The 23783-nt window shown below is 43.1% G+C and overlaps 1 protein-coding gene across 7 annotated transcripts in view; it reads right to left on the bottom strand.

Annotated features, from left to right (window-relative positions):
- Positions 1–23783, bottom strand: part of opcml (opioid binding protein/cell adhesion molecule-like) — a 1070268-nt gene that overhangs the window by 76799 nt on the left and 969686 nt on the right. For all 7 annotated transcript variants that reach the window (XM_068053861.1, XM_068053862.1, XM_068053863.1 and 4 more), the window contains one exon: positions 3994–4114. In XM_068053861.1, coding sequence (XP_067909962.1) covers positions 3994–4114 — 121 coding nt within the window. The remainder of the gene's footprint in view (positions 1–3993; positions 4115–23783) is intronic.

The raw sequence follows: 23783 nt of genomic DNA, 5'->3' as shown, positions 1-23783 counted from the left end.
TTGGATGGGAACTTGCAGGTGGTGGTGTTCCCATGCATTTGCTGCCCTTGTCCTTCTAGTTGGTAGAGGTCGCGGGTTTGGAAGGTGCTGTCTAAGGAGCCTTGGTGCATTGCTGCAGTGCATCTTGTAGATGGTACACACTGCTGCCACTGTGTATTGGTAGTGGAGGGAGTGAATGTTTGTAGATGGGCTCCCAATCAAGCGGGCTGCTTTGTCCTGGATGGTGTCGAGCTTCTTGAGTGTTGTTGGAGTTGCAACCATCCAGGCAAGTGGAGAGTATTCCATCACACTCCTGACTTGTGCCTTGTAGATGGTGGCAGGCTTTGGGGAGTCAGGAGGTGAGTTACTCGCCACAGGATTCCTAGCCTCTGACCTGCTCTTATAGCCATGATATTTATATGGCTACTCCAGTTCAGTTTCTGGTCATGGTAGCCCCTCGGATGTTGATAGTGGGGGATTCAGCGATGGTAATGCCATTGAATGTCAAGGGGAGATGGTTAGATTCTCTCTTGTTGGAGATGGTCATTGCCTGGCACTTGTGTGGCACGAATGTTACTTGCCAATTATCAGCCCAAGCCTGGATATTGTCCAGGTCTTGCTGCATTTCTACATGGACCGCTTCAGTATCTGAGGAGTCACGAATGGTGCTGAACATTGTGCAATCATCAGCAAACATCCCCACTTCTGACCTTATGATTGAAGGAAGGGCATTGATGAAGCAGCTGAAGATGGTTGGGCCTAGGACACTATCCTGAGGAACACCTGCAGTGATGTCCTCCAACAATCACAACCATCTTCCTTTGCGCTAGGTATGACTCCAGCCAGTGGAGGGTTTATCCCCTCATTCCCATTGACTTCAGTTTTGCAAGGGCTCCTTTTTGCCATACTCAGTAAACTGCTTCCTTGATGTCAAGGGCAGTCACTCTCACCTCCCCTCTTGAGTTCAGCTCTTTTGTCCATGTTTGGACCAAGGCTGTAATGTGGTCAGGAGCTGAGTGGACCTGGCAGAACCCAAACTGAGCATCACTGAGCAGGTTATTCTAAGCAAGTGCCACTTGATGGCATTATTGATGACACCTTCCATCACTTTACTGATGACTGAGAGTAGGCTGATGGGGCAGTAATTGACCGGGTTGGACTTGTCCTGCTTTTTGTGTACAGGACATACCTGGGAAGTTTTCCACATTGCCGGGTAGATGCCAGTGTTGCAGCTGTACTGGAACAGCTTGGCTAGGGGCGTGGCAAATTCTGGAGCACAGGTCTCCAGTACTATTTGCAGAATATTGTCAGGGCCCATAGCTTTTGCAGTATACAGTGCCTTCAATCGTTTCTTGATATCACGCGGAGTGAATCGAATTGGCTGAAGTCTGGCATCTGTGATGCTGGGGACTTCAGGAGGAGGCCGAGATGGATCATCAACTCCGCACTTCTAGCTGAAGATTGTTGCAAATGCTTCAGCCTTATCTTTCGCATTGATGTGCTGGGCTTCACCATCATTGAGGATGGGGATATTTGTGGAGCCACCTCGTCCAGTTAGTTGTTTAATTGTCCACCACTATTCACACCTGGATGTGGCAGGACTGCAGAGTTTAGTTCTGATCCGTTGCTTATGGGATCGCTTCGCTCTGTCTATCGCATGCTGCTTACATAGTTTGGCACGCAGATAGTCCTGTGTTGTAGCTTCACCAGGTTGACACCTCATTTTGAGGTATGCCTGGTGCTGCTCCTGGCATGCTCTCCTGCACTCTTCATTGAACCAGGGTTGGTCTCCTGGTTTGATGGTAATGGTAGAGTGGGGGATATGCCGGGCCATGAGCTTACAGATTGTAGTTGAGTACAATTCTGCTGCTGCTGATGGCCCACATCGCCTCATGGATGCCCAGTTTTGCATTGCTCGATCTGTTTGAAATCTATCCCATTTAGCACGGTGGTAATGCCACACAACATGAAGGAAGGTATCCTCAATGTGAAGGCGGGACTTTGTCTCCACAAGGACTGTGGTAATTCCTACCAATACTGTCACGGACAGATGCATCTGCGGCAGGCAGGTTGGTGAGGACAAGGTCAAGCAACAGGAACACATCTCATCATTTAGCTTCACAAATGCCTAATGCCGGGTGGAAAATAAACCTCATTCAAACTATCTTGATAGCCTTTGGAAAGATTGTTAGAGAACTGAAACATTTGCAACCAATGACCGAAATTTACATTTTTCAAAGTGCTAACCTGGCATAGTTTAGTCATGTTTAATGAGTAAACGCACAACCCAGTGCAGTGGAGGGAAAAAATAAATCAGGGTGCCAATTTTTCAGTGTTATCCATCAGTCCTTGATCAGAACTGGATTAGGTTAGAACAAAATTGAGCTCATCGGTGACACTCTCCAAGGGCGGTGCAGTGGCGCAGTGGTTAGCACCGCAGCCTCACAGCTCCAGGGACCTGGGTTCGATTCCGGGTACTGCCTGTGTGGAGTTTGCAAGTTCTCCCTGTGTCTGCATGGGTTTTCTCCGGGTGCTCCGGTTTCCTTCCACAAGCCAAAAGACTTGCAGGTTGATAGGTAAATTGGCCATTATAAATTGTCACTGGTATAGGTAGGTGGTAGGGAAATATAGGGACAGGTGGGGATGTTTGGTAGGAATATGGGATTAGTGTAGGATTAGTATAAATGGGTGGTTGATGTTCGGCACAGATTCGGTGGGCCGAAGGGCCTGTTTCAGTGCTGTATCTCTAATCTAATCTAAAAATCTAATCTAATCAACTATCATGCTAACACTTGTAGTCAAGTCTCACATAACGAATGACCATTTGGGTGAGTTACTCAAGGACTGCTTGCTGCTGGAATTGCAGTTAATACCTCCAAAAGAGAACAAAAAACAGGAAAATTAAAAACTCCAAGAATCAGCATCTGCACTGTTAGATCATGTTATCCTCTTGCTGCCAACAAGGGGGTTAATCAGTGTTTGAGCTGTTAATGTTTACATCTTTAGTATCGCCTAATATCACTGGGCAGAATGAAGACCAAAGCAAGCTCAGTTCACAGGCTCCTGGTTATTTGATAGTACTTACAGCATGTGCAGCCACATACAGAAAGCTGCCATCCAACTCTAGGACTTGCAGAGATCAAATATTATAAGCAACCACAACAACTTTTAAAAAAGCTTTAGTAGTAGCAAAGATATATTACAACATTAGCAAACACACATTTTTTATCCATTGAAAGAAACAGCCCCTAGCCATTAGAGTTTTTAACAGGCTTGTTCTTCGGTGCAAAGAAAAGCAACATAACCAGCAACAAATCTGCAAGGGCATCAACCCTGCATTCTAAGAACACCATTTGAACCACTAAAGAAATACTGCCATAATTCAGAAAAGGACTGCACAGCCAATTAACTTGCTAATAATGCACTGTTTTGAACATGAGACTTTTCTTCCACGGTAGAGAATTTCAAGCCAATTACTACTCTCAATTATTACATATAATTTAGTCTTTTTTCCCTCAACCCCATAGAAGCATACACGGGCCCAGATTTTGAGTCAGCGGTGACTGAACAGGGCTCACCATTCACCTCACTGACTGGTGCCGACAAAGCTTTCACAGGCTTTGCCAATTTTAACGTAATATTTTGTTTATTTCAAAAAAGTGGACACCAGTTTCACATATTAATTCAGATGAATAAATCCTTTTTTTTCTTGTGTTTGTTTAGTCAGTTTCATTGAAATGGCCAAGACCTGGACATATAATGAGCATTTCTTCATCGTCGCTGGATCAAAATCCTGGAACTAACTACCTGACAGCATTGTGGGTTCAGCAGTTCAAGAAGGTGGCTAACCGTCTTGTATCATTTGTTCACAAACTTGTGACACAATATACACTGCTTTAAACATATCAACATGTCATCAGCATCTGGCACAACCATGACAAAAATGGATGTTGCCCCTTATGCCATTTTGCCTCAGAAATGCTGAAAGAAATTTCATGTAAGGATAGACAGTACCTTCGGTCTTCTTTGTACCATTCAAAGTCTGCTGAAGGAACGGCAATAGCTTTACACTGGAGAATGCCCTTCTGTCCAACTGCTGCCCCAACATTCCTTGTATCAGACATGGATGGAGGGTCTGTAAAGCCAAAGAAAACTCCATCAATACTGTTCTGTAATAGCAACTAAAACTGATCAGCAATAACCTAACACTGAAAATCTGAACTGGAGGTGGATCACAGAATGTAAATTTGCCACCAGCGCAGCAAATAGATAGATTGGTATTCAAATAATGTGTTAGTGATGTGGTCGAATCAAGTGGTAAGTTAACTAACATTTCAATTTGTGGTAAGGTAACTGAACCATCTTTTATGGTTTTACCTCAGTCAGTGAAAGTTTTTTTGCATTACTAGAGTGCAACTGATAGCAAACGGTTAGTCCAGCTGCCATCAGAACCAAGAAATGTAAATAACCTGACTTCTCTTGTGGAGTGGACACTATATTTTTGTGAGTTTTATCAGCTGCTGTGTTCTATTCACTGCTTTTGACCTGCTGAATGTGTGAAGCTGGAAACAATATCCTAAATTGCATTGGGGCATCAGTTTGTCAACGCTGCCAATGAACTTGCTAGGCTGAAACAGAGGCTGGAATTTAAAAGTTTGGGGGGGGGAGGGGGGGGCGGCGGGTGGAAAAGAGAGATGGGGACCTGTCCACCAGCCAAAATGTTGGTAGCGAGCCCACCTCCACTGGGCCTGGGGATCTGGACCGGATTTTACGCTCCCTAGGCCTTTAATTGATCTTGGGTGGGACTTCCACGTCATTGAGGGCTGGCAGCGCCACCAGAGGTGGTGGCCACTGCTGGGACTACACCCAGCTGCAGGAGGAAGATGACGACGGCCCCCGAAAAAGTTATTTTTAGGGACTCACCGGGGACAATCGGTTGGGCCATGGCGAGGCAAGGGGGGCGGGCCGATCAGTAGGGCCCCCCACCAGCCCATCAGAAGGCTGCCTATTTTTATCAGGTGGGTTTTTTGAGGCCTCAGCCGCCTGCCAGCCAAACGTAAAATACCCGTGTCAGCGGGCAGAGCCTCTTGCATGGCAGTTAACAGTCCACTTAAGGGCTTTGATTGGATGGGGCGGGCTGGCTGTTTCTTGCCACCGCCGGCGTAAATTGGCAGCAGAGTTGGGAGCGGGTCAGGAAGGGTTCCCCCTAGCCTTCCACTCCATTTTACGCAACCCCCCCAGCCCCCACCACCAACCTGCTCTATTGGGGGGACGGGTCAAATTCCTGCTGGAGACTCAAAAACAGAATAATGTCACATTCATGTGCAGCAAATGGGGGTTCCTTATTGCCCAGTGGTGTTCTCTGGAAAATGTAGTTAGCTGCGAAAGTGACAGTAGCAATATGTGGTCTAGTGAGGTGCTATTCTCTGAACCCTGAACAGCAGACACCTCGGGAAGTGAAAGTACAATGCTGGTTATTTTAAAAGTTGATGTACTCATTCCTTAAAGCCTAGAATTAGTTTTCCACAGGAAGGGGGCAGGGTAATTTTAAAGTTGGTGGTAGCTGATAAAGGATAAAATCATTGGCAATTTCCGATGAATATTTGGCTCAATTTTTAAATCACGGATCCAGAAGCTAGAAATCGCTGTCAGCGATGTGATCCAGGAAACTTGCACTAAAATCCTATCTACTGTTATCACCAAGGTGTTAACCTCTTTTTAAAAAGTGAAGGAACTTGATACAAGTGCATTAATTGTGCGTAAGATAACATCACTGGCAATTTCTATGATAGAAGCATATGATAAAAAGCCCAAGTAGACTTCAACAGGAGAAAATTAGCACTAAATAAAAACAGCCTCTCATTCTGGAACACAAATGATCTGGGTGTAGTCAGCATACTGCTGTAGTATTTCTTTGGGAAAATCTACATATGCTACTCCCCAAAAGCATTGTTGTCATATTTTCCTGAATACATGGAAAATATAGGTCATCCTTCTTAAACTTCTAAGCAGTGCCAGTATTTCCAAAAGATATTTATACACAATGTATTTCGAATTATATGTTAAATAAGTTATAGACTGTCTTTACAGTTTTATCTCAAGTTTTTTCTTTGCTTCGTGTTTATGCTGATCCAGGCAAGAAAATGGTGCTGAGGATTGTGACCAGAACATTGCCCTTTACTTCTAAAACTTGCATTTAAACCCTACCCAGAAAGCAAAGAAATAAATTTCCTTTCTCGAGCAACTGTCTGATCTGAGGTGAAGTGAGTTTAGGATATCTCAACCCACTGGATGAGCATTAACATCAAAATCATTGTCTTTTAGAGCGCACATCATCTTTATTTGCCCTCGTTTGGTCTTCACTTGTAAGGGCCATGAAAATATTTGATTTACGCCACCTAAAGCTGCTTCGTGATGCTTCCAGACTCATCTCTTCTATGCACGTGTGGTACTCAGAGGTTGGCAGGTATGCAATGTTGGTAACTGGAATTTGCAAATATGCTCTTAAGTGCCAAATATTTTGCCACTTTTATTTATTTTCCCCCTCTCTTCAGCTGCTCATACAAATTACAAGATGACTTAAGTCCCAAAGATCAGGTTAGTTTCAAAATGTAATTTCAAAATTATAATTTTAAATACAAAATAAATAAACTTCATTACAATCCTTGCAGATCAAAATCCATCGAAACTGCAAAGGACAGAAAAAAAAAGTTTAAATTTGCAGAGAGAACTGTACCCAGCCATAACGCTAAGCATATACCAAATTAAAATGTGTTTCTTTTCCTGATGGCCTCAGTACAGCTCTGAATTACTTTCGATCACTGATTGGAGTTATAAATCTCCGACTAAAATCATGTCCCCAAACACTTGAAAAGCAACAGGTTCTGTATGAGGTGGTCCTCAAAGCATTGCTGAATAAATAATGGCATTTTTTTCTGAAGCTCAAATGCATAGATTTATGCTGTAGTTAATGAATACTGATTCCTTGTTAGTGCACAGCAAGTACTGCAAATAAACCATGTACTTCACAAACACTTGAAACTGCCAAAAGACCAGAATTTCCCTTGATTAAATTTCTTTCCTTCAAATTAGAAACTTTGATCAAAGTTTAGTAATTATTTATCTAATTTGAAAATTGGATATGCAAATTAAGTTCCTTTTCTGTGCCAATAGTATTGCAAAGGAGACAAATAAGGAGACAATTGCTTGGGTTCATGTCATTGGCAGATGAAACACAGAAAATGTCCATCTTACAATGTCTGGAAATAAATATTATAAAGTACCTAATAAAATTTATAGGATAATTAACCTACTGAGGAATTTGGTGGTATTTTTTTCTCAAATATATCTTAACTTATTTCAAGCTAATATAGGAATCTATGTGGATACTACATTTTCTGGATAAATATATGGAACTTATCTTCACTTTTTGCTTCACTTAAATTCCTGAAGGGCCAAATTAGAAATGTGGATGTTTTTTCCCAATTGGGCCAGTTCACTAAAGCTAAATTTCAGGAAATAAGGGGTAGGAAATCGTCACAGTGAGGGCAGGAACAGGGTGGGCGGTCACTTAAACCCATCCCTCGGGTAGGCATGCCAGTTTCCCTTTGCCAAACTGGGCATGCTCAGATTTTGAATGGTGCCGATGGGAGCCGGAAGAGGCAACCTGTCCGTGCCATGTAACTGGCCAATGCATGTCAACAAGCTTGGTGGCAGCTTATTGAGGGCTGGACTTTGATTTTGGTTCAAAGGGGTGGGTTCGGCACACCGTCAGAACCACAACAGGGAGGAAGAGTTATTGACATAGCGGGGAATGATCTGGAACAGCGGGACAGAGGCAAGAGGCAACATGGGAAGAAGAAGGCTGAGAGCTGGCCTTCATTCACAGGAAAGCTGCTTTGGTCAGGTTATGCTCAGTCATAAGAAATATCTTGCATATCTTTGTACTCTTGCCAAGGGCTTTTTGGGGTGTGGGTGGTGGGGGCAGGATGGGAGGGGGGGGTGAAGAGAAGTGGGGGGAGGGGTCAGGCAAACTCCACAGTCCAATGCTAATGAAGGAAGGGCAAAAGAGGAAATGGGATCAAGCTTCTCCAAGCTTGTTCCGACCAGCGATGAGGAGCAGCATCTGTTGGAGCAGAGGTTCACCCCTGGGCAGCAGGGGTGAGGAAGGAGGGACAGGAAGGGTCCAGAGTCTGCACCTAACACAATCTTCACCAGCCCACTCCATCGCTCTGCCAACCCTCACTTCCCAGTCTCCTGCATTTCACCAACATGAAATGGAAACACACGTTAGCCTTAGTTGAACAATTTTCCCAGTGCTTTATTGCTTAATATTTCACTATTATTTACATCACAAGCATCCAAATGACCCACAAAGTGACATTACCGATGCGGCGGCCTCCAATGATGGCCACTCCTATGAGGTGCTCCCACTATGGCTGAGTAGGGGGTGGAGGCAGACTGCTCGCTCGTGCCTGTCAGGGACTGAGATGTCCCTGTCTTCATGACACAAAACTAGGTGGAAGTGTGAGTTGTGAGGAGGATGCAAAGATGTTTCAAGGGGATTTGGAGAGGCTAAGCGAGTGGGCAAAAATTTGGCAGATGGAGTACAATGTGGAGAAATGTGAGGTTGACCACTTTGGTATGAAAAACAGAAACACGAAGTATCTTAAATGCAGAGACGCTGGGAAGTGTTGAATTTCAAAGGGACTTGGGTGTCCTTGTTCATGAGTCACTGAAAGCTAGCATGCAGGTACAGCAAGCAACTAAGCAGGCAAATGTATGTTGGCCTTCGTTACTGCAGTTATATAGAGCCTTGGTGAGACCGCACCTGGAGTACTGTGTGCAGTTCTGGTCTCATTACCTAAGGAAAGATATACTTGTCATAGAGGGAGTGCAACAAAGGTTCACCAATTCCTGGGATGGAGGGATTGTCCTATGAGGAAAGATTAAATAGACTGGGCCTTTACTCTCTGGAGTTTAGAAGAATGAGAGGTGATTTCATTTAAACATACAAAATTCTTACAGGGATCGACAGGGTAGATGCAGGAAGGATGTTTCCCCTGGCTGGGGAGTCCAGGACCAGGGGACACAGTCTCAGAATAAGGGACAGGCCATTTAGGACTGAGATGAGGAGGAATTTCTTCACTCAGAGGGTGGTGAATCTTTGGAATTCTCTGCCCCAGAGGGTAGTGGAGGTTCAGTTGCTGAGTATGTTCAAGACTGAGATTGATAGATTTCTACATCTCAAAAACATCAAGGGATATGGGGACAGTGCAACAAAATGGTGTTGAAGTAGAAGATCAGCCATGATCTCACTGAATGGCGGAGCAGGTTCAAAGGGCTGAATGACCTACTCCTGCTCCTATTTCTTATGTTCTTACATTCATAGAGGAAGGGGGCCGGGGTGTTAAGCACCTCCAGAGCTGCTGTACAGGCAACACTGTGAGGCCAGCCAAGTTACAGGGCGTGACACCACAGATGCTTCGTCCATCAAAGGGTCCATGGGGAAGATGATGACAACTGAGTGCTTGAGGAATGGCCCCCCTCATCACCTTCTCAGCCTTTTATGGCACCCTTGATTGCTGGAGGGAACCACCAGCTGAGGTCAGCTGGCATCCACTCCATTCACCATGTGTGACACTGACTGGTAACGCTGCTGCGTCTGGCTTGCATCCTGTGCATGGCAGTGCACTGTTCCCCATCCACTCTGAGTGATGCCACACATGACTTTCTTATGGGAGGAGCTCCCGTGCTCAAAGCACTGAGTCATTGTGAAGTACACGAGATGAATGGACTCTTCCATTCTCAGCCCATGGCTCTGCAGAGCCTCAGGTAACTCTGCCATGGGAGCACACATCTCACTTTGTTCTCCAGGTAAAGCCACCTGTTTTGTGACTCCCAAGGCACCGCATCACCACCCTGCTGAGCAGGGCTCTGCCTGTCCTCCATCCTCCAAGGGGTACTGGCCACAGATGACTCTGCCTTCCCCGAATCCTCCTGCTCTGAAGTGATGCACACTACACCCTGTACCGCCTTCTCTAATAATGCACGAGGACCCAGTGAGGTGTGAGTGTCTGTACTGGTGGAGGGTGCGCTGGTAAGATGTGATAGTGCAGGCTCTGAGGTCTCTTCCTCCTCTGGAACTTTTTCTCTGAGCATGGACTCCTGCCCCTTTGCAGCTGACTATTTGCACATGCCAGCTGTCCTGTCCGACTTGGACTGGTGCTCACTACTTGTCACAATTTGTATGTATTTGCTGATAACTAGTGTGTTGGATTCCATCTTAAACTCTGATTAAACTTAACGTACCCACCATATTGTTTACAGTTGCTCCTGATTGATTAGATACTGATAAGATCAACGAATTGGAAAGATTAAAATGACAACATTCCCCAGAGCGTGCACTCTTTAAGCCTGCCCAGAGAGCAATTAACTGGAAATCACTGAACTGAAGAGAATGTGCCCTTTTACAGTATTAGTCTTGCTGTAAAAACATTTGAAAAAGTTACTCCTTGTTGAATGAGGTGTAACCAGGTTTTTAAACAGCATGCTAAGTTCACAATTACTGTGGAACAGCCTCCCTGAAAAACTGATTGTAAAATTTTTCTATTATGATAAAAAATACACATTAAAACATATTTTTTTCTAAAGGTTGTTCATGATATTTTGGCTTCTACCTTAAGCGCATGTATACGTCTCAATCATTTATTTCACTCACTTGTAAAAATGTAATTCAAAGAGTGTTTTACTTCCTGGTTTGCTGTCTATGAGAATACCTCAATGTGTTTGGCTGCTTAACCTGCTTGTTGATATCATCTTTGCTGGATGCCTGGAGATCCCTGTGGCTTGGCGTCAGATTCAAATTGACATTAGGAAAGGGGAAATCTATGCCACAGAGATTGCTAGATCTTTGTGGGTTGCTTTCTTCGAGGGTAGCGATGAATACTGCCACTTCACAGCTGACCATGTAATCCAGGCCAATACGTTTTACTAAAAGTAACTACTAAAATATGGAGCAGCCCATAGGATTATCAAAAGTCAGTAGTTTCTGTGCCTCAAGTAACTAGTCCTTACTTACTACACATAAATTTACTGATTGTGGAGTTTCTGCTAATGTAATACCCATCATGATAGATGACGGTTAGTGACCAACAAAATCCAGTCTCCATCAATGCCAACCATCAGCTTGTCGTGTGGACATCAGCTTTTTCTGGACACTTTGTGTATTTTCCATAGCAGCTTGGATAACAACTGACTTGAGCTGGCTAAAATCCAGCTGATTGCCTGTGAAAAGGAAACATTTGCATCCCACAGGCAAAGCTGCAGAGGGATCAAGCTTGAGACGAAAAAACTGAGAATCCTAGCAGTGGATTGGGGATTATACATTCAGATGAAGAACTGCTAAGCGTTTGGGGTTAGTACAGGTTCAAAGAAAAACAAGACGGTGAAAGATGTTTTCTTTGTTGCATCTATTTAGGAGGTGCAAACTGAAAGATGTGGAACCTGCACTCAGGCATTTGGAGTCCTGCAGAATTGGTATATTGATTGAGACTTTATCTTGCACTTAGGTTTCAATTAGTGGTGCATAGTCAGATTGCATAATCACATTTCAGCAATAGGTGTATTATTACATGCAACTTCTGAAGCCCCAAAATAATTTTGGTATGTCATATTTCTTTACAGAGCAAGTTCTATAGAAGCCTGTACTGCAGTGCCATTTTTCAACATAGACTTCAAAATATTCTGAAAGTAAAAATAAGAGATATAAAGTTAATGTGGCGCTGCAAACTAATATGTTTCACTAACTTTTGAAAAGGAAAAGTAAAAACTTACATTTGTTCACGACCTCAAGACTTCAATTTCACAGCCAATGGAGTACTTTTGCAGTATAGTCAGGGTTGTAATGTAGGAAACAGAGGAGCCAATTTACACACAGCAAGGTCTCATGGACAGCAATGAGATAATGACCAGATCATGTTATTTAATGGCGTTGATTGAGCGATAAACAGTGGCCAGCGGAGCATGGAGAAATCCCCTGCTCTTCTTTGGAATAGTGCACTGAAATGTCATTTTAGAATACTTGCTCAAGTCTCTGGAGTGGGTCTTGAAGTCATCTCCAACTCAGAGGTGAGAGTGCTACCACTGAGCCACAGTTGGCACTTTGCACATCAACCCAATTTCTTCTTTCGATTGTTCCACACTAAGGAATTACAGAACCTTTCATAAAGTCTTTGGTGCTGCCTTAGTAGATACTGAATAAAATTGAGATTCAGTATAAGAAACACAACTTCATCATCTCCTAAGAGTTACTGATGATTCTTACTGAACCAGATTCTAAGCATGACAAAATAATCATTTTTAAAAGGTAAAGCGACACATTATTATTGATCTTTGTGACCAAATGACAATTTGGTTCGAGCCTTAATGAAAAAGTCTAAATCAATAATTCATTTAACAATCAGCCAGTCAAACAACCCTCACATATCAAATGTTGTCATGTGCTCTAAAAAAGATGAAATGTGCAGTCGGAATGCTCAAACCTGAATTAACGGTGCCCTTGCAGAAAACAAAGTCCGAGAAAGGTCATATATTATTAACTGAAGTGATTGAGCATCAATTTGTTTGGCCATTATGGCTATTTCCAAATCAGAGATTTTGAAGAGGCATCTCAAAATTTTAATAACAATCATTACCATGTTCTTTACAATGTTCGTATTGACATCTTACTGAAAGTCTAACATCAAAAGGTTAGCTCTCACCATATGAAGCTCACAGTGATGACAAGAATGACAGTATATTATTGTGACTCCAATCAATAATTCAAATGGTCTATTAGATTATTGTCCAGAGAATGCCACAAAGTTAAAAGAAAAAAAAAGATTTTTGTTTTGTTCATCAAATTGCTATTATTGCAACCCTGTTTTCATGAAGGAAGTTTAACTCATGAGGCATCAGGAGGTTTTCCAGTATGGATTTCAATATTGCAAGAAAAGTTTCGACCAACATGAAGTAAACAAACATTTTTTTCCCCCAAAATTATGCTTTATTCATAAAAATCTGTTAAAAAAAAGCATTACAAAACAGTTCAAAACAGCACCAGGTTGACATTCCAAAAAGTGCAAAGGAAATCAGTTTTCTTCGATACAGAAGTGAGTTACCTCACAACCCTTCCATTCCATTTAACATGTCATGTACATTTTAAAGCAAACCCATATTTGGTGTATACAGCTTGAGGGGTTTCCCGTGGGTCCAGCCCCTCAGTTCACTTTGGTGGGAGGACCTTACACAGTGGTCTTTCCCCACTGAGCCTTTGCTGCAGCTGCCCCAAGCTTTAGTGCGTCCCTCAGTACGTAGTGCTGGACCTTCGAATGTGCCAGTCTGCAACACTCGGTCGTGGACAACTCTTTGCATTAGAAGACCAGCAAGTTTCGGGCAGACCAAAAAGCGTCTTTCACCGAGTTGATGGTCCTCCAGCAGCAGTTGATGTTTATCGCAATGTGTGTCCCTAGGAACAGCCTGTAGAGAACAGACTCCTGTGTTACAGAGCTGCTTGGGATGAACCTCGATAAAAACCACTGCATCTCTTTCCACACCTGCTTTGCAAAGACACATTCCAAAAGGAGGCAGACAACTGTCTCTTCCCAACTGCAACCACCTCAAGGGCAGTGGGTGGAGGGGGTGAGACTCCAGGCATGCAGGAAGGATCTGACAGGGAGGGCCCTTCTCACCACCAGCCAAGCTATGTCTTGGAGCTTGTTTGAAAGTTCTGGTGATGAGGCATTCTGCCAAATGACTTTGGCAGTCTGCTCGGGGAACCATCCGACCGGATCCACCATTTCCTTTTCCCGTAGGGCCTTGAAAACATTCCATGCAGACCACTGCCTGATGGGTTGGTGGTCAAAGGTGTTTTCCTGCAGAAACTTTCCCACGAAGGATAGGTGGTATGGCACGGTCCAACTGGATGGAGCGTTGCGTGGCAATGTGACCAGACCCATCTGTTGTAACACCGGGAACAGATGGAACCTCAGCACACAGTGACACTTGGTGTTTGCATACTGGGGCTCTATGCACAGCTTGATCCAGCCACACATGAAAGTGATCATCACGATGAGGGCGGTGTTGGGTAGTAACATGAAGTAAGTAAAGACTCTGGACTATCTCCTCCCAGCTAAAAAGGCTACATGATGCAATGACCTTTCTATGAGACTGGCAATATCAATAGCACTTGAAAGTTCCCAGGTCATAGTTAAGACGATGCAGAATTTTCCTGTGTCATTTTCTATTGTTATGCCAATATGCTTTGTTGAATGATAATTTTCCTTAATCCACTGACTGAAGATCTGATTTATATATTTTTTTAAATATATTTTTAAAAGACATTTAAAGCAGGATGACTACTAGCAGCTTAAGATGACCACCTAGTTTACAACACTGTATCCAACATTGCAAAGGACTGCGAGGAGGGAGACGAAATGGCAGCACTTCCCAGCAAGAACCAAGACCCAGGAAGTTTAAAGGAACTTCCTGTTCTTTCAACAAGCAGAGAAATACTGCTAACTGCTATGTTTGAGTGACTGTTATGTGACAAGCCACTTCCCATCTGTAGTTTTAAGCTGGTATTTTCTCCACAGCAGAGCAGAAGCAACTGGTCTCTGACATGAACAGACCCTAAGTGGGGGTCTCTCTCTCTCTCTCCATTCCAGCTTGAAAGCTTTCAAATCCTGCCTATTGACTGACTACCTTTGCATACTCCGATACAATCAGAACCCGTTGGAGGAAATCATCTGCATCGCTATCTCCAAGAGACGCACCAAACCAGTCATCTACCTCTTCAAACTAAAAGCCTCAGGACCATTGAATTTAGATAGAAGCCAGCTGAATCACCAAATTCCACAGACAGTATAGCTTTTTTATGGACTCTAACTCAATCGATCTACCTTTCCCGACTCTGTAATCTATTTGTGTGTGTGTGTAAACCTCTAGTGTGTACGAGAGTGAAAGTTGTTGCATTGTTTATTTTTTTATTAGTTTGGTTTAACTCAAGAAAACCTGTCCGATTGATTACTTACTTACTATGATCATAAACAAGAACCAAACACCTACTGAATTGGCCAGTACATCCACTGTAAGAAAGAATGAAACCTGCTGTGGTCTAACAAGGAGAAGGAAAAGACAGAAGCCCTTCAACCCCCTCCTCACTTGACTGTAACACTATACAGACATATGTAAAAATGCACCGTGCTGTTGGACGTGGTCATAGTTTTATCATTTACAATTGTGATGTAGAATGTGTTCAGACTAGGGAAAAAAAACAATTTTCTAGCTGTAATCTTTTGATCACAGAATTGTTGCAGCATAGAAGGAGGCCATTCGGCCTATCATGTCTACACCAGCTCTCCAGGTGAGCAATTCCCTTTGTGCCATTCCCTGCCTTCTCCCCATAACCCTGTACATTCTTCCTTTTTGGGTAGATATCTAATTTTCTTTTGAATGCCTTGATTGAACCTACCAGATCCCAACCACTCGCTGCGTGAAAAAATGTTTCCTCATGTCGCCATTGCTTCTTTTGCAAATTACCTTAAATCTGTGCCCTCACGTTTTTGATCCTTTATGAGTGGTAACAGTTTCTCCCTACCTACTTTGTCTAGACCCCTCATTTTGGCCTGAATGCAGCCCTGCTAGTAAAAACATGCTGAATAACTTCCCCAAATGTGTTTTTCTGTTCCCTCAACTTTATAAGGGCACTCTGCAAAGATCAAGTGAAGAAATCTGAGGTTTAGAGAGAATACTTTAAAAAAATCACTGTGCATGTGCACTCAGTCATGCACTGACAAGTACTCAAACTATCTGTTTCATTCAGATAACGCTGGCACTGTGGCCACTGTTGACTCTCTCTCTCCATCTCTCATTACAGACACACACACACGTGTGCACACACACTTACATACAAATGGTGGGATTTGCACTAAATTAGGTTCCTCAAGGGAAAGCTGCACAGGAATGGTATCTGGGATAGTAGAATGCAGGTAGGAAAAAGGATTGCATGCAATTGCACTGCGCCATGACATTACCAGTGGTGCCAATTAATGAGTCCAAAATAGTAGTTACAGTCTGAGCATAAACAAAGTAGATGTTCCTTCAAAAGACTCACGTTGGTTTATTATTAGGATGTCTTTCTCTAGCCTACTGGCTTGGGGACTATTTTAATGCAAAAATTTATCAGATCAATTTAAAAATGCCTTGTATCAACTCAGTAGGATTGACTATGAAAATTCTATGAATGTTTCTAGTAACTAATCAAAGCTGTGAATTTAAGGATTAAGGAGATTTACATGTTGATTAGGCTCTGAGAATGTTTGTTGTATATATTATGCCAGCGGCCTATGTAAAGAGCAAAGAATGATTGTGCGGCCTTCCCTCTTTGAACAGGTTTAACAGCTTAAACGTACATCTCAGCAAAAAGACCACTTCCCCGCAGATGCCCTGCAGTAATTTAGAATTTTCCACACACCAATCAGGATAGGTCTGAGGTCAGTAAAGTTGCTCTGAGTCTCCCTGGCTGAGCAAAAGGAGCATAATCAGCCAAAGTCACTGCTCCAGTCTGTTACTCAATGACCCACGGAAAGTGCATGTCAATATCAGCTGCAGGCCAGAATCAGATTCAGCAGCAATTTCACTCCCTTCTTTCACAAGGTTAGAATGCACAGGAAAAATGGCCAGTTGGCTGAAATCTTGGAGTATGGGATCTATATTTTGGTAATATGAGAAGAGATTTTAAATAAAGAAAATGTCTGGTAATTGAAAATGTACGAAATAATGGAGGTTTGAGTCTACATCTAAAAATCTACTTTTGATGTCATTGAAGGAGTTGTCAGTAAAGTGTCACTAAGTTCCACAGTTAGAGGGAGATGAATTGATATCATTCATTAACTCAGAGCTGTTTAACATGCACATTATTGGGATACAATAGCATAAATCCCACGACAGCAGTTGGGGAATTTCAATTCAATTAATTAAATGGGGAATAAAAAGCCAGTATCAATAACAGTGACCACAAAACTACTGACTGGATTGTTGTAAAAACCCATTTGGTTCATTAACGTCCATTAGGGAAGGAAATTTGCTGCCCTTACCTGGTCTGGCCTATATGTGACTTTAGACACAGCAATGTGGTTGACTCCTAACTACCTTCTGAAATGGCCTAGCAAGCCACTCAGTTGGATTCAATAAGGCAGCTCACCACCACCTCCTCAAGGGCAACTAGCACGGTCAAGAAATGTTGGGCATGTCCCGTGAACGAATTAAAAAATATATTTTCTTTTGATATTGTGTGTTCCTCTCCTTCAGTTTCTGTTAATGACATTCAGTACTAACCATTTCAGTACAAATTACAAAATGGAGCTTTAAGCTCATTAGCATTCTTGTTAACAAAAGTATCTATCCAAATATTAAAAATCTTGTATCTGCCAGGTCTCCATGACATTTGAAGTGTGCAACTTTATTACACATACAAAAGAAAGAAAGGCAGTAATTTCTTACTTTTTTCTCTCGTTTTGGGAAGAAGACAACAATTTGCAAGCAGACACTAACCTATAAGGAAAGTACCCCAGCAACAGGGATTATTCCATGATTGAATTTAGGATATGTTGATTTGTAGCAATGAGGCCTTGTGCTAAAGGGTTAGGCAAGCTAAGAAACAGCTCTGTTCAATTGCAAACCAACAGATTAAGCATTACATGGTGTAATACTACTGTCCCTATGAAACAGCGTATAGTATCTTCCAACCTACCATGGACAATGGCGTACGAACCTGCTGGCATTCTTAATGATTTGGTGTGACAAAGAATAAATGACAATCGAAGTACATGGCTGTGCTTTCTCTTCAGTCAGATCCCTGAATAAAGAATCAATTCTAGACCAAGTAATCAGAGACCAATAATAAAACAATGAGGGAGGCACAGAATTGGAGAATGCAAAACAGGCAGAGACACAATAACAGGCAGAAAAAGGCATTTTCTCAGAATCACAGAAAATATTAAGAATTGTCTCTCTTATTAACTGTTCAATTTCTAAATGGAATCCTATTTTTGATATTTCCAAGTATGATTTCCAGTAACTGTAATTGGAGCATGCTCTTTAAACTGTCATGAAGCACTTCACGGTCAGATTTAGTATTGGTTAAATGTGGAGTAGGACTTTCTCTTCATTGCCCAATCTCAGAAGATGACACCCAATATATTAGAATGATCTTCCAACTTCTGGCACAACTTTTCTTTGTAACCAGGGTAAGTGAAGAGCCCTTTTTAATAGTATTTAGTGTAGAACTATGAGCAATTGTATATTGTGTCCCAGTGCTCACTAGCAGCTGAGTTCAGATTGACCAAACACATTACATTTACAAAATGTGGAAATACTCAGCAGGTCAGGCAGCATCTGCAGCGAGAGTAATAGCCAACATTTCAGGTCGATGACCTTTCATCAGAACTGGTCAAAGCTCTGATGGAAGTTCATCAACCTGAAATATTAACTCTGTTTTTACTCTCTCCACAGATGCTGCTGAGAATTTCCAGCATTTTCTCTTCTTATTTCAGACTTCCAGCATCTGCAGTATTTTGCTTTTGTCATTACATTTAGGATACTTACAGCCTTCAGCATGTAAGGAAGCATTCATTGCTTCAATCTGGGTTGAATTCAAACACAGGCCTCCAGAAGGGAAAAAAATACTTTAGCCCACTGTGCCACTTAGTCCCTGTGGGAAACTCCTTCCCTAAAATGTTTCGAACAAATTCTATATTGAACAACATATTTCAATTAATCTACATTGCAGAGCTGTGAAAATGTACTGACAGCACAAAGGCAAAAGTATTAGTACAGACCTATATATAGGTATTCACGGTCCTTAGGGCATTATGTTTAAATCTATTTCATGCTGGTTCTTATGGTGGCATTTTATCTTCTTCACTGCAAACCTGAGATATGACAGCTAGTGACTTGTAAAAGCTAGAAATAAGTTGCAAATGCAAAAGGCTTAGAATCTTGGGCCACAATTTTACACCCCCCCCCAAACAAGCTGGCTGGTGGTGGGAGGATCCGTTTCCAAACTCCTCCCGCCCCGCTGTAATTTTATGTGGGGCGGCGGCAACAAGAAGCGGCCAGCCTGCCCCAGGCCAATTAGGGCCTTTAAGTGGCCAAATAAGGGCCTCTTCCCACTGCTGCGGGTTTTTTTTTTATCATTCGGGGATGAACAGCAGAAGCCTCAAAAAGCCAGGAAGCCTTCTAGAGGACTGGTGTGGGGGGCCCTCCTGATTGGACATTCTTTGCCCCATGGTGGGCAACCCTAAAGCCCCAGCTGCCCCCAATGCAAAACACTCGACCCCCACCCCCCCTCCTAACCGATCCCCCTTGCCTCACCGGGGCCTGAGCGATTTTTTAGAGCCTCGACCGGGGACACTTACCTTAGTTCTGGGGCCATCCTTCATATTGCTTGTGGGCTTAGTATCAGCAGTGGCCACCACTCCAGGTGGTGCTGCTGGGACTAAGAGCTGCCAGCCCGCAGCCCCATTAGGCGGGACTTCCTAACGTGTGGAAAAAACCCGTCTTCCTCCTTGTACTACTTAAATAAAATGCACATTGAAGTGGGCTCCTCTTTTTGCATTTGCAAAGTGAAATCACTGGAACAACAATGGGAAGTGACATGCAAACAATATTAGACCCAAGGTTCACAGAAAGGGAGGGGGGATATGGGGAAGCTGAAAGCAACCGAAAAACCTGATATGACTAGGGATATCGACATCCTGCTGGAGTTAACGGCCGCAGTCAGTGACATTTGGGGGCTATCCGGCATTCAGGAGGGGACAAGCCTCGACCATGGGAGGGGCTGGCAACTTAAGTCTTTTAATGAGGTTGGAAGCCTCTGATTTAACCAGCTTCACAGGTCTCAGGAAACTGGGCAGCTGAGTGGAGATGAAGACAGAAAGCAAGTGCTTTTACAGCACTGCTTGTGGGACAGGAGGAGCAGGAGTACTTCCCCCTGGCTCCCTAATATCCCCTTCCAGTAGACTCCCACACCCCCCATACAAAAACACCCAGGGGCAAAAATCAGACCATGCTACTGCCTCCCCCCACTCCCAAAAGCAGATGCAGGCCCCCTACCTGCTCCTGCAACCCCTCCAAAGTCCTCCCCACATGACTGGAAGACAAATCTGTCAAACAGCCTGACATCCGGGTGGGGGAACCTGTCAAGAAGAAACTCCACCCCCACCCTCTGCCCGACCTACACAACCCGCCCTGTCTATATTGGGGCCTAAATTGCCTCAAAATCACTGGCAGTCCTTCCTGTTCAGTCCCCATTTCAGAAAACAAGGACCACCTGCATTCATATAGCAACTGGACCATAGAAAAACATCCCACAGGACTTCACAACAGCCAATTAAGTCGGTTGGATAAGTGTCCTAATTTTGTTGCTTTGAAGTATATTTTGCAGGCTAATCATCATCCTTTGAGGAAGAAAGGCAGCAGCAGTTTTTCGACCAGACAAGTAGCAGATTCCCCGAAGCAACCCAGTTCATTAGCAAGGAAGAAATGTACAAAAACATGGAATGAGAAAAAGTCACCTGGTTGGCAAACATAGCTGCCCCTCGTTTACTTACTCCCATTTCCTGAGGGAAATGAGTGGCCAGATGAGGAGGGAGAAAAAAATTCACAAAAAGAGAATCACGTAAAACCTCCAGGATATTAAATTCAAAATGATATGAGGCACTGTTTAACCTTAACCTGGTTCTGCAGGCACTTCCACAGTGCCAACAGGGTCAGTACTGTGAAGGGTCGGAAATCATTTGCTTATTTGTGCCTATATTTACACCTATAACCTTCAGTACCTGATTACACTGAAGCGGATGAGAGTCTGCCAATATGGAATGCTCCTTCTGTTTCACATTTTCTTTTTACACAAAGGGTTGAAAAATGGAATACAAAAGTAACACCAATCAAACACAACTGACAACAAAATGACGTCATGTTCTAACGATCTCATCATGTAAAGACCCTGCAGTAAATAGTCTTGCCGAACATTTTCTTCTGTTGAAAACATTCAGAGAATAAAAAATTCAATTTATTTATGACTGCAATCTCTACTTTCATTTCCTGAAGGGACTCGGAGCTGTGAATCATTCCTCACTAAATGAATGCTGCTCCAGCCTTATTGTCAATATCAAATAGCAGAAGCAAATGAGAAGATAAAAGAACAGAATGGTGTTTATTTACTGTTAGGAAATTATTTCTATTGTGAAATCTGGCATTATTGAATGTGACCCAACACAAAATGACAGTTGCAACGTGATAACCTAATGGATTTTTATCAAGAGCAAAATACCTATGGATTAAGGCTGAAGCTCAAAGCTAAACCTAGTTTACAGTGAGACAATTCAAATGAGATGCAATACATGCTAACACGGGCGCATTGATGTTAACCGAATTAGAGTTTAAGTTCAATAAATTTCAACTTTTTTTCTTTAAACCTAAGAAAGCCTGTTTGTGCTGGTTTCTTTACCTTATAATTGGAAAGCGGTGAACAAGGATTCACCAAGGGGGAGCTGAAAACACAGGGTGTTTAAAAATTAAACCCTGTTACAGTAAGACCAGGTGAAGGCTGAAAGAGAACCCTAGACCTCTTTCTCACCTGGTCGTAACAGAAGCCATTTGTCAAATTCACCTTTTACTTCAACTAAACGGACATACAAGTTTCACAGAAAAGAGCCATAGAGTCATTTACAGCACAGGAGGTCGTCATTTGGCCCATCGAGTCCATGCTGACTCTCCACTGAACTATGCAGTTAGTTCCACTTCCCGGCTTGAACCCCATTGCCCTGCAAGTCTATTTCTTCAAGATGGCCATCCAACTTCCTCTTGAAGTTACTGATTGTCTCCGCTTCCACCAGCCTTGTGGGCAGAGTTCCAGGTCATTACCTGCTGTGTAAAAAAAGTGCTTCCTCATATTCCCCCTGTATCTTTTGCCAAAACTTTCAATGTGTCCCCTAGTCCTTGTAGCATTAGTTAATGGGAACAGTTTTTCCTTGTCTAACTAATCTAAGCCTGTTATAATCTTGTACATTACTATTAAATCTCCACTCAATCTCCTTTGTTCTAAGGAGAACAAACCCAGCTTTTCCAACCTAACCTTGTAACTCAATTCCTCCATTTCCGGAACCATTCTGGTAAATCTCCTCTGCACCCTCTCAAGGACCCTCCACATCCTTCCTAAAGTGTGGTGACCAGAACTGGATGTAATTAAACCAGACCTTTATAAAGGTTCAGCATAACTTCCCATAACTCAATGCCTCAATTTATGAAGCCCAAGATCCCATATGCTTTACTAGCCAATCTCTCAATATGTCCTGCTATCTTCAAAGATCTATGCACATGCACCCCCAGGTCCCTCTGTTCCTGCACACTCTTTAGAACTGTGCCATTAAGTATCTATTGCCTCTCCCTATTCCTTCTGCCAAAATGCATGTGTTGAGCTATTTGCAAAGAATGATCCAGTAATTTTTTGGTGCTGCACTTGATTTACGGATGTAAAATGGATATCTGTGTCTAAAATGGTGGGCTATGGTGCACAAATATCAGCACTGGATGTGTGCCATTGCCATCTTGATAAAGATTCTTGTATAGAGATCGAGGGCTTGTGCCTAATTCAGGTGTTGGACTTTCTGCAGTCACCTCCTTTCCAAAATTCATCAGCGCTGGTGTGGTCAGTATCCACAGGTTTTGGCAGCCAAACCCATGAACACTGTATTTGTTTTAAAATCAGGTCAGTATCTCTAGTAGTACCAATGAGTTTCAATCTGTTTAACTGAGCAAGTGCCAAAGATTCCTGCCTAAAGCTGGCATGTATATCGGGACAGTGACATCACTGGGACCTGACTGCAATTTTAACTTGACAGGCTGACTGAGTTGAGTTTTCCAACTGTGAGGATAGTGAAGAGGAGAATTGGGATCAGAAGAGGCTCAAAGATTTTTCTTTTTCACTTTCCTAGTGGGGCCAGGAAGAGCACTCTTGTGCCTCCAGACACCACAAGGAAAGCTTTAGTTCTCCTCGTCACTGATTCACATCCTTTTCACTTCCCCACCATCCTCACCGATCACTCGCGGGACCCTTGTGGATGGTCCCAGCAGCCAATCCTGCCCTATATGGACTTGGTGGGTAGCCTCTGGTAGGCCTGATTTTTCATCACCTCTCAGCCAGAATGTATGCGAAGCCAGCCGGCAGGATTTAAATGACGCCTGGGAGTTAAGATACCCCAAGCCTCATTTCTGGAGCAGGGTCACCTGTCAAACTGGCTCGAAGTTCAAATTAGCCAACTATTGCAAAAATGCATAGCATCACCTAGTAGTAGGAACTAAGTTCATGGTCAGCGACATATATAATCAGAATGAGCATGATAGATTGCAAACAAAATGATTCTGAAGGTGGCTCCCCAATGGCTCAATTGGTTTTCCCAGTGAATAACTGAGCCTTAGACACCTACAAGTCCCAGGTTTCATTTTTGGTCTTTGTGAACTGGCCGGTTATTGGAACCATACAGTTGACCTCTTTTGGGGAAGAGAAAGTAAGCCAGGGTTCCTACTCCCGGTTGTTACCTATTGACCACTGCAAAAAGTGCATATTTGTCGAAAACAGGCAAGGACAGGCTCATTCTTGGTTGCGATTGTCTGCTACCCCACCTTAGTTGAATGACCTACTGAGACCCTTTGCCAAAACCTGCACATTCGGAAACCGCAAGTAAAGAGTCAAAACCTTCAGG

The sequence above is a fragment of the Heterodontus francisci genome, chromosome 22 (genome assembly GCF_036365525.1).
Source record: "Heterodontus francisci isolate sHetFra1 chromosome 22, sHetFra1.hap1, whole genome shotgun sequence".
Lineage (NCBI taxonomy): Eukaryota > Metazoa > Chordata > Chondrichthyes > Heterodontiformes > Heterodontidae > Heterodontus > Heterodontus francisci.
Note: the sequence above shows the minus strand (reverse complement) of the source record. Positions and strands in the feature narration are given on the sequence as shown.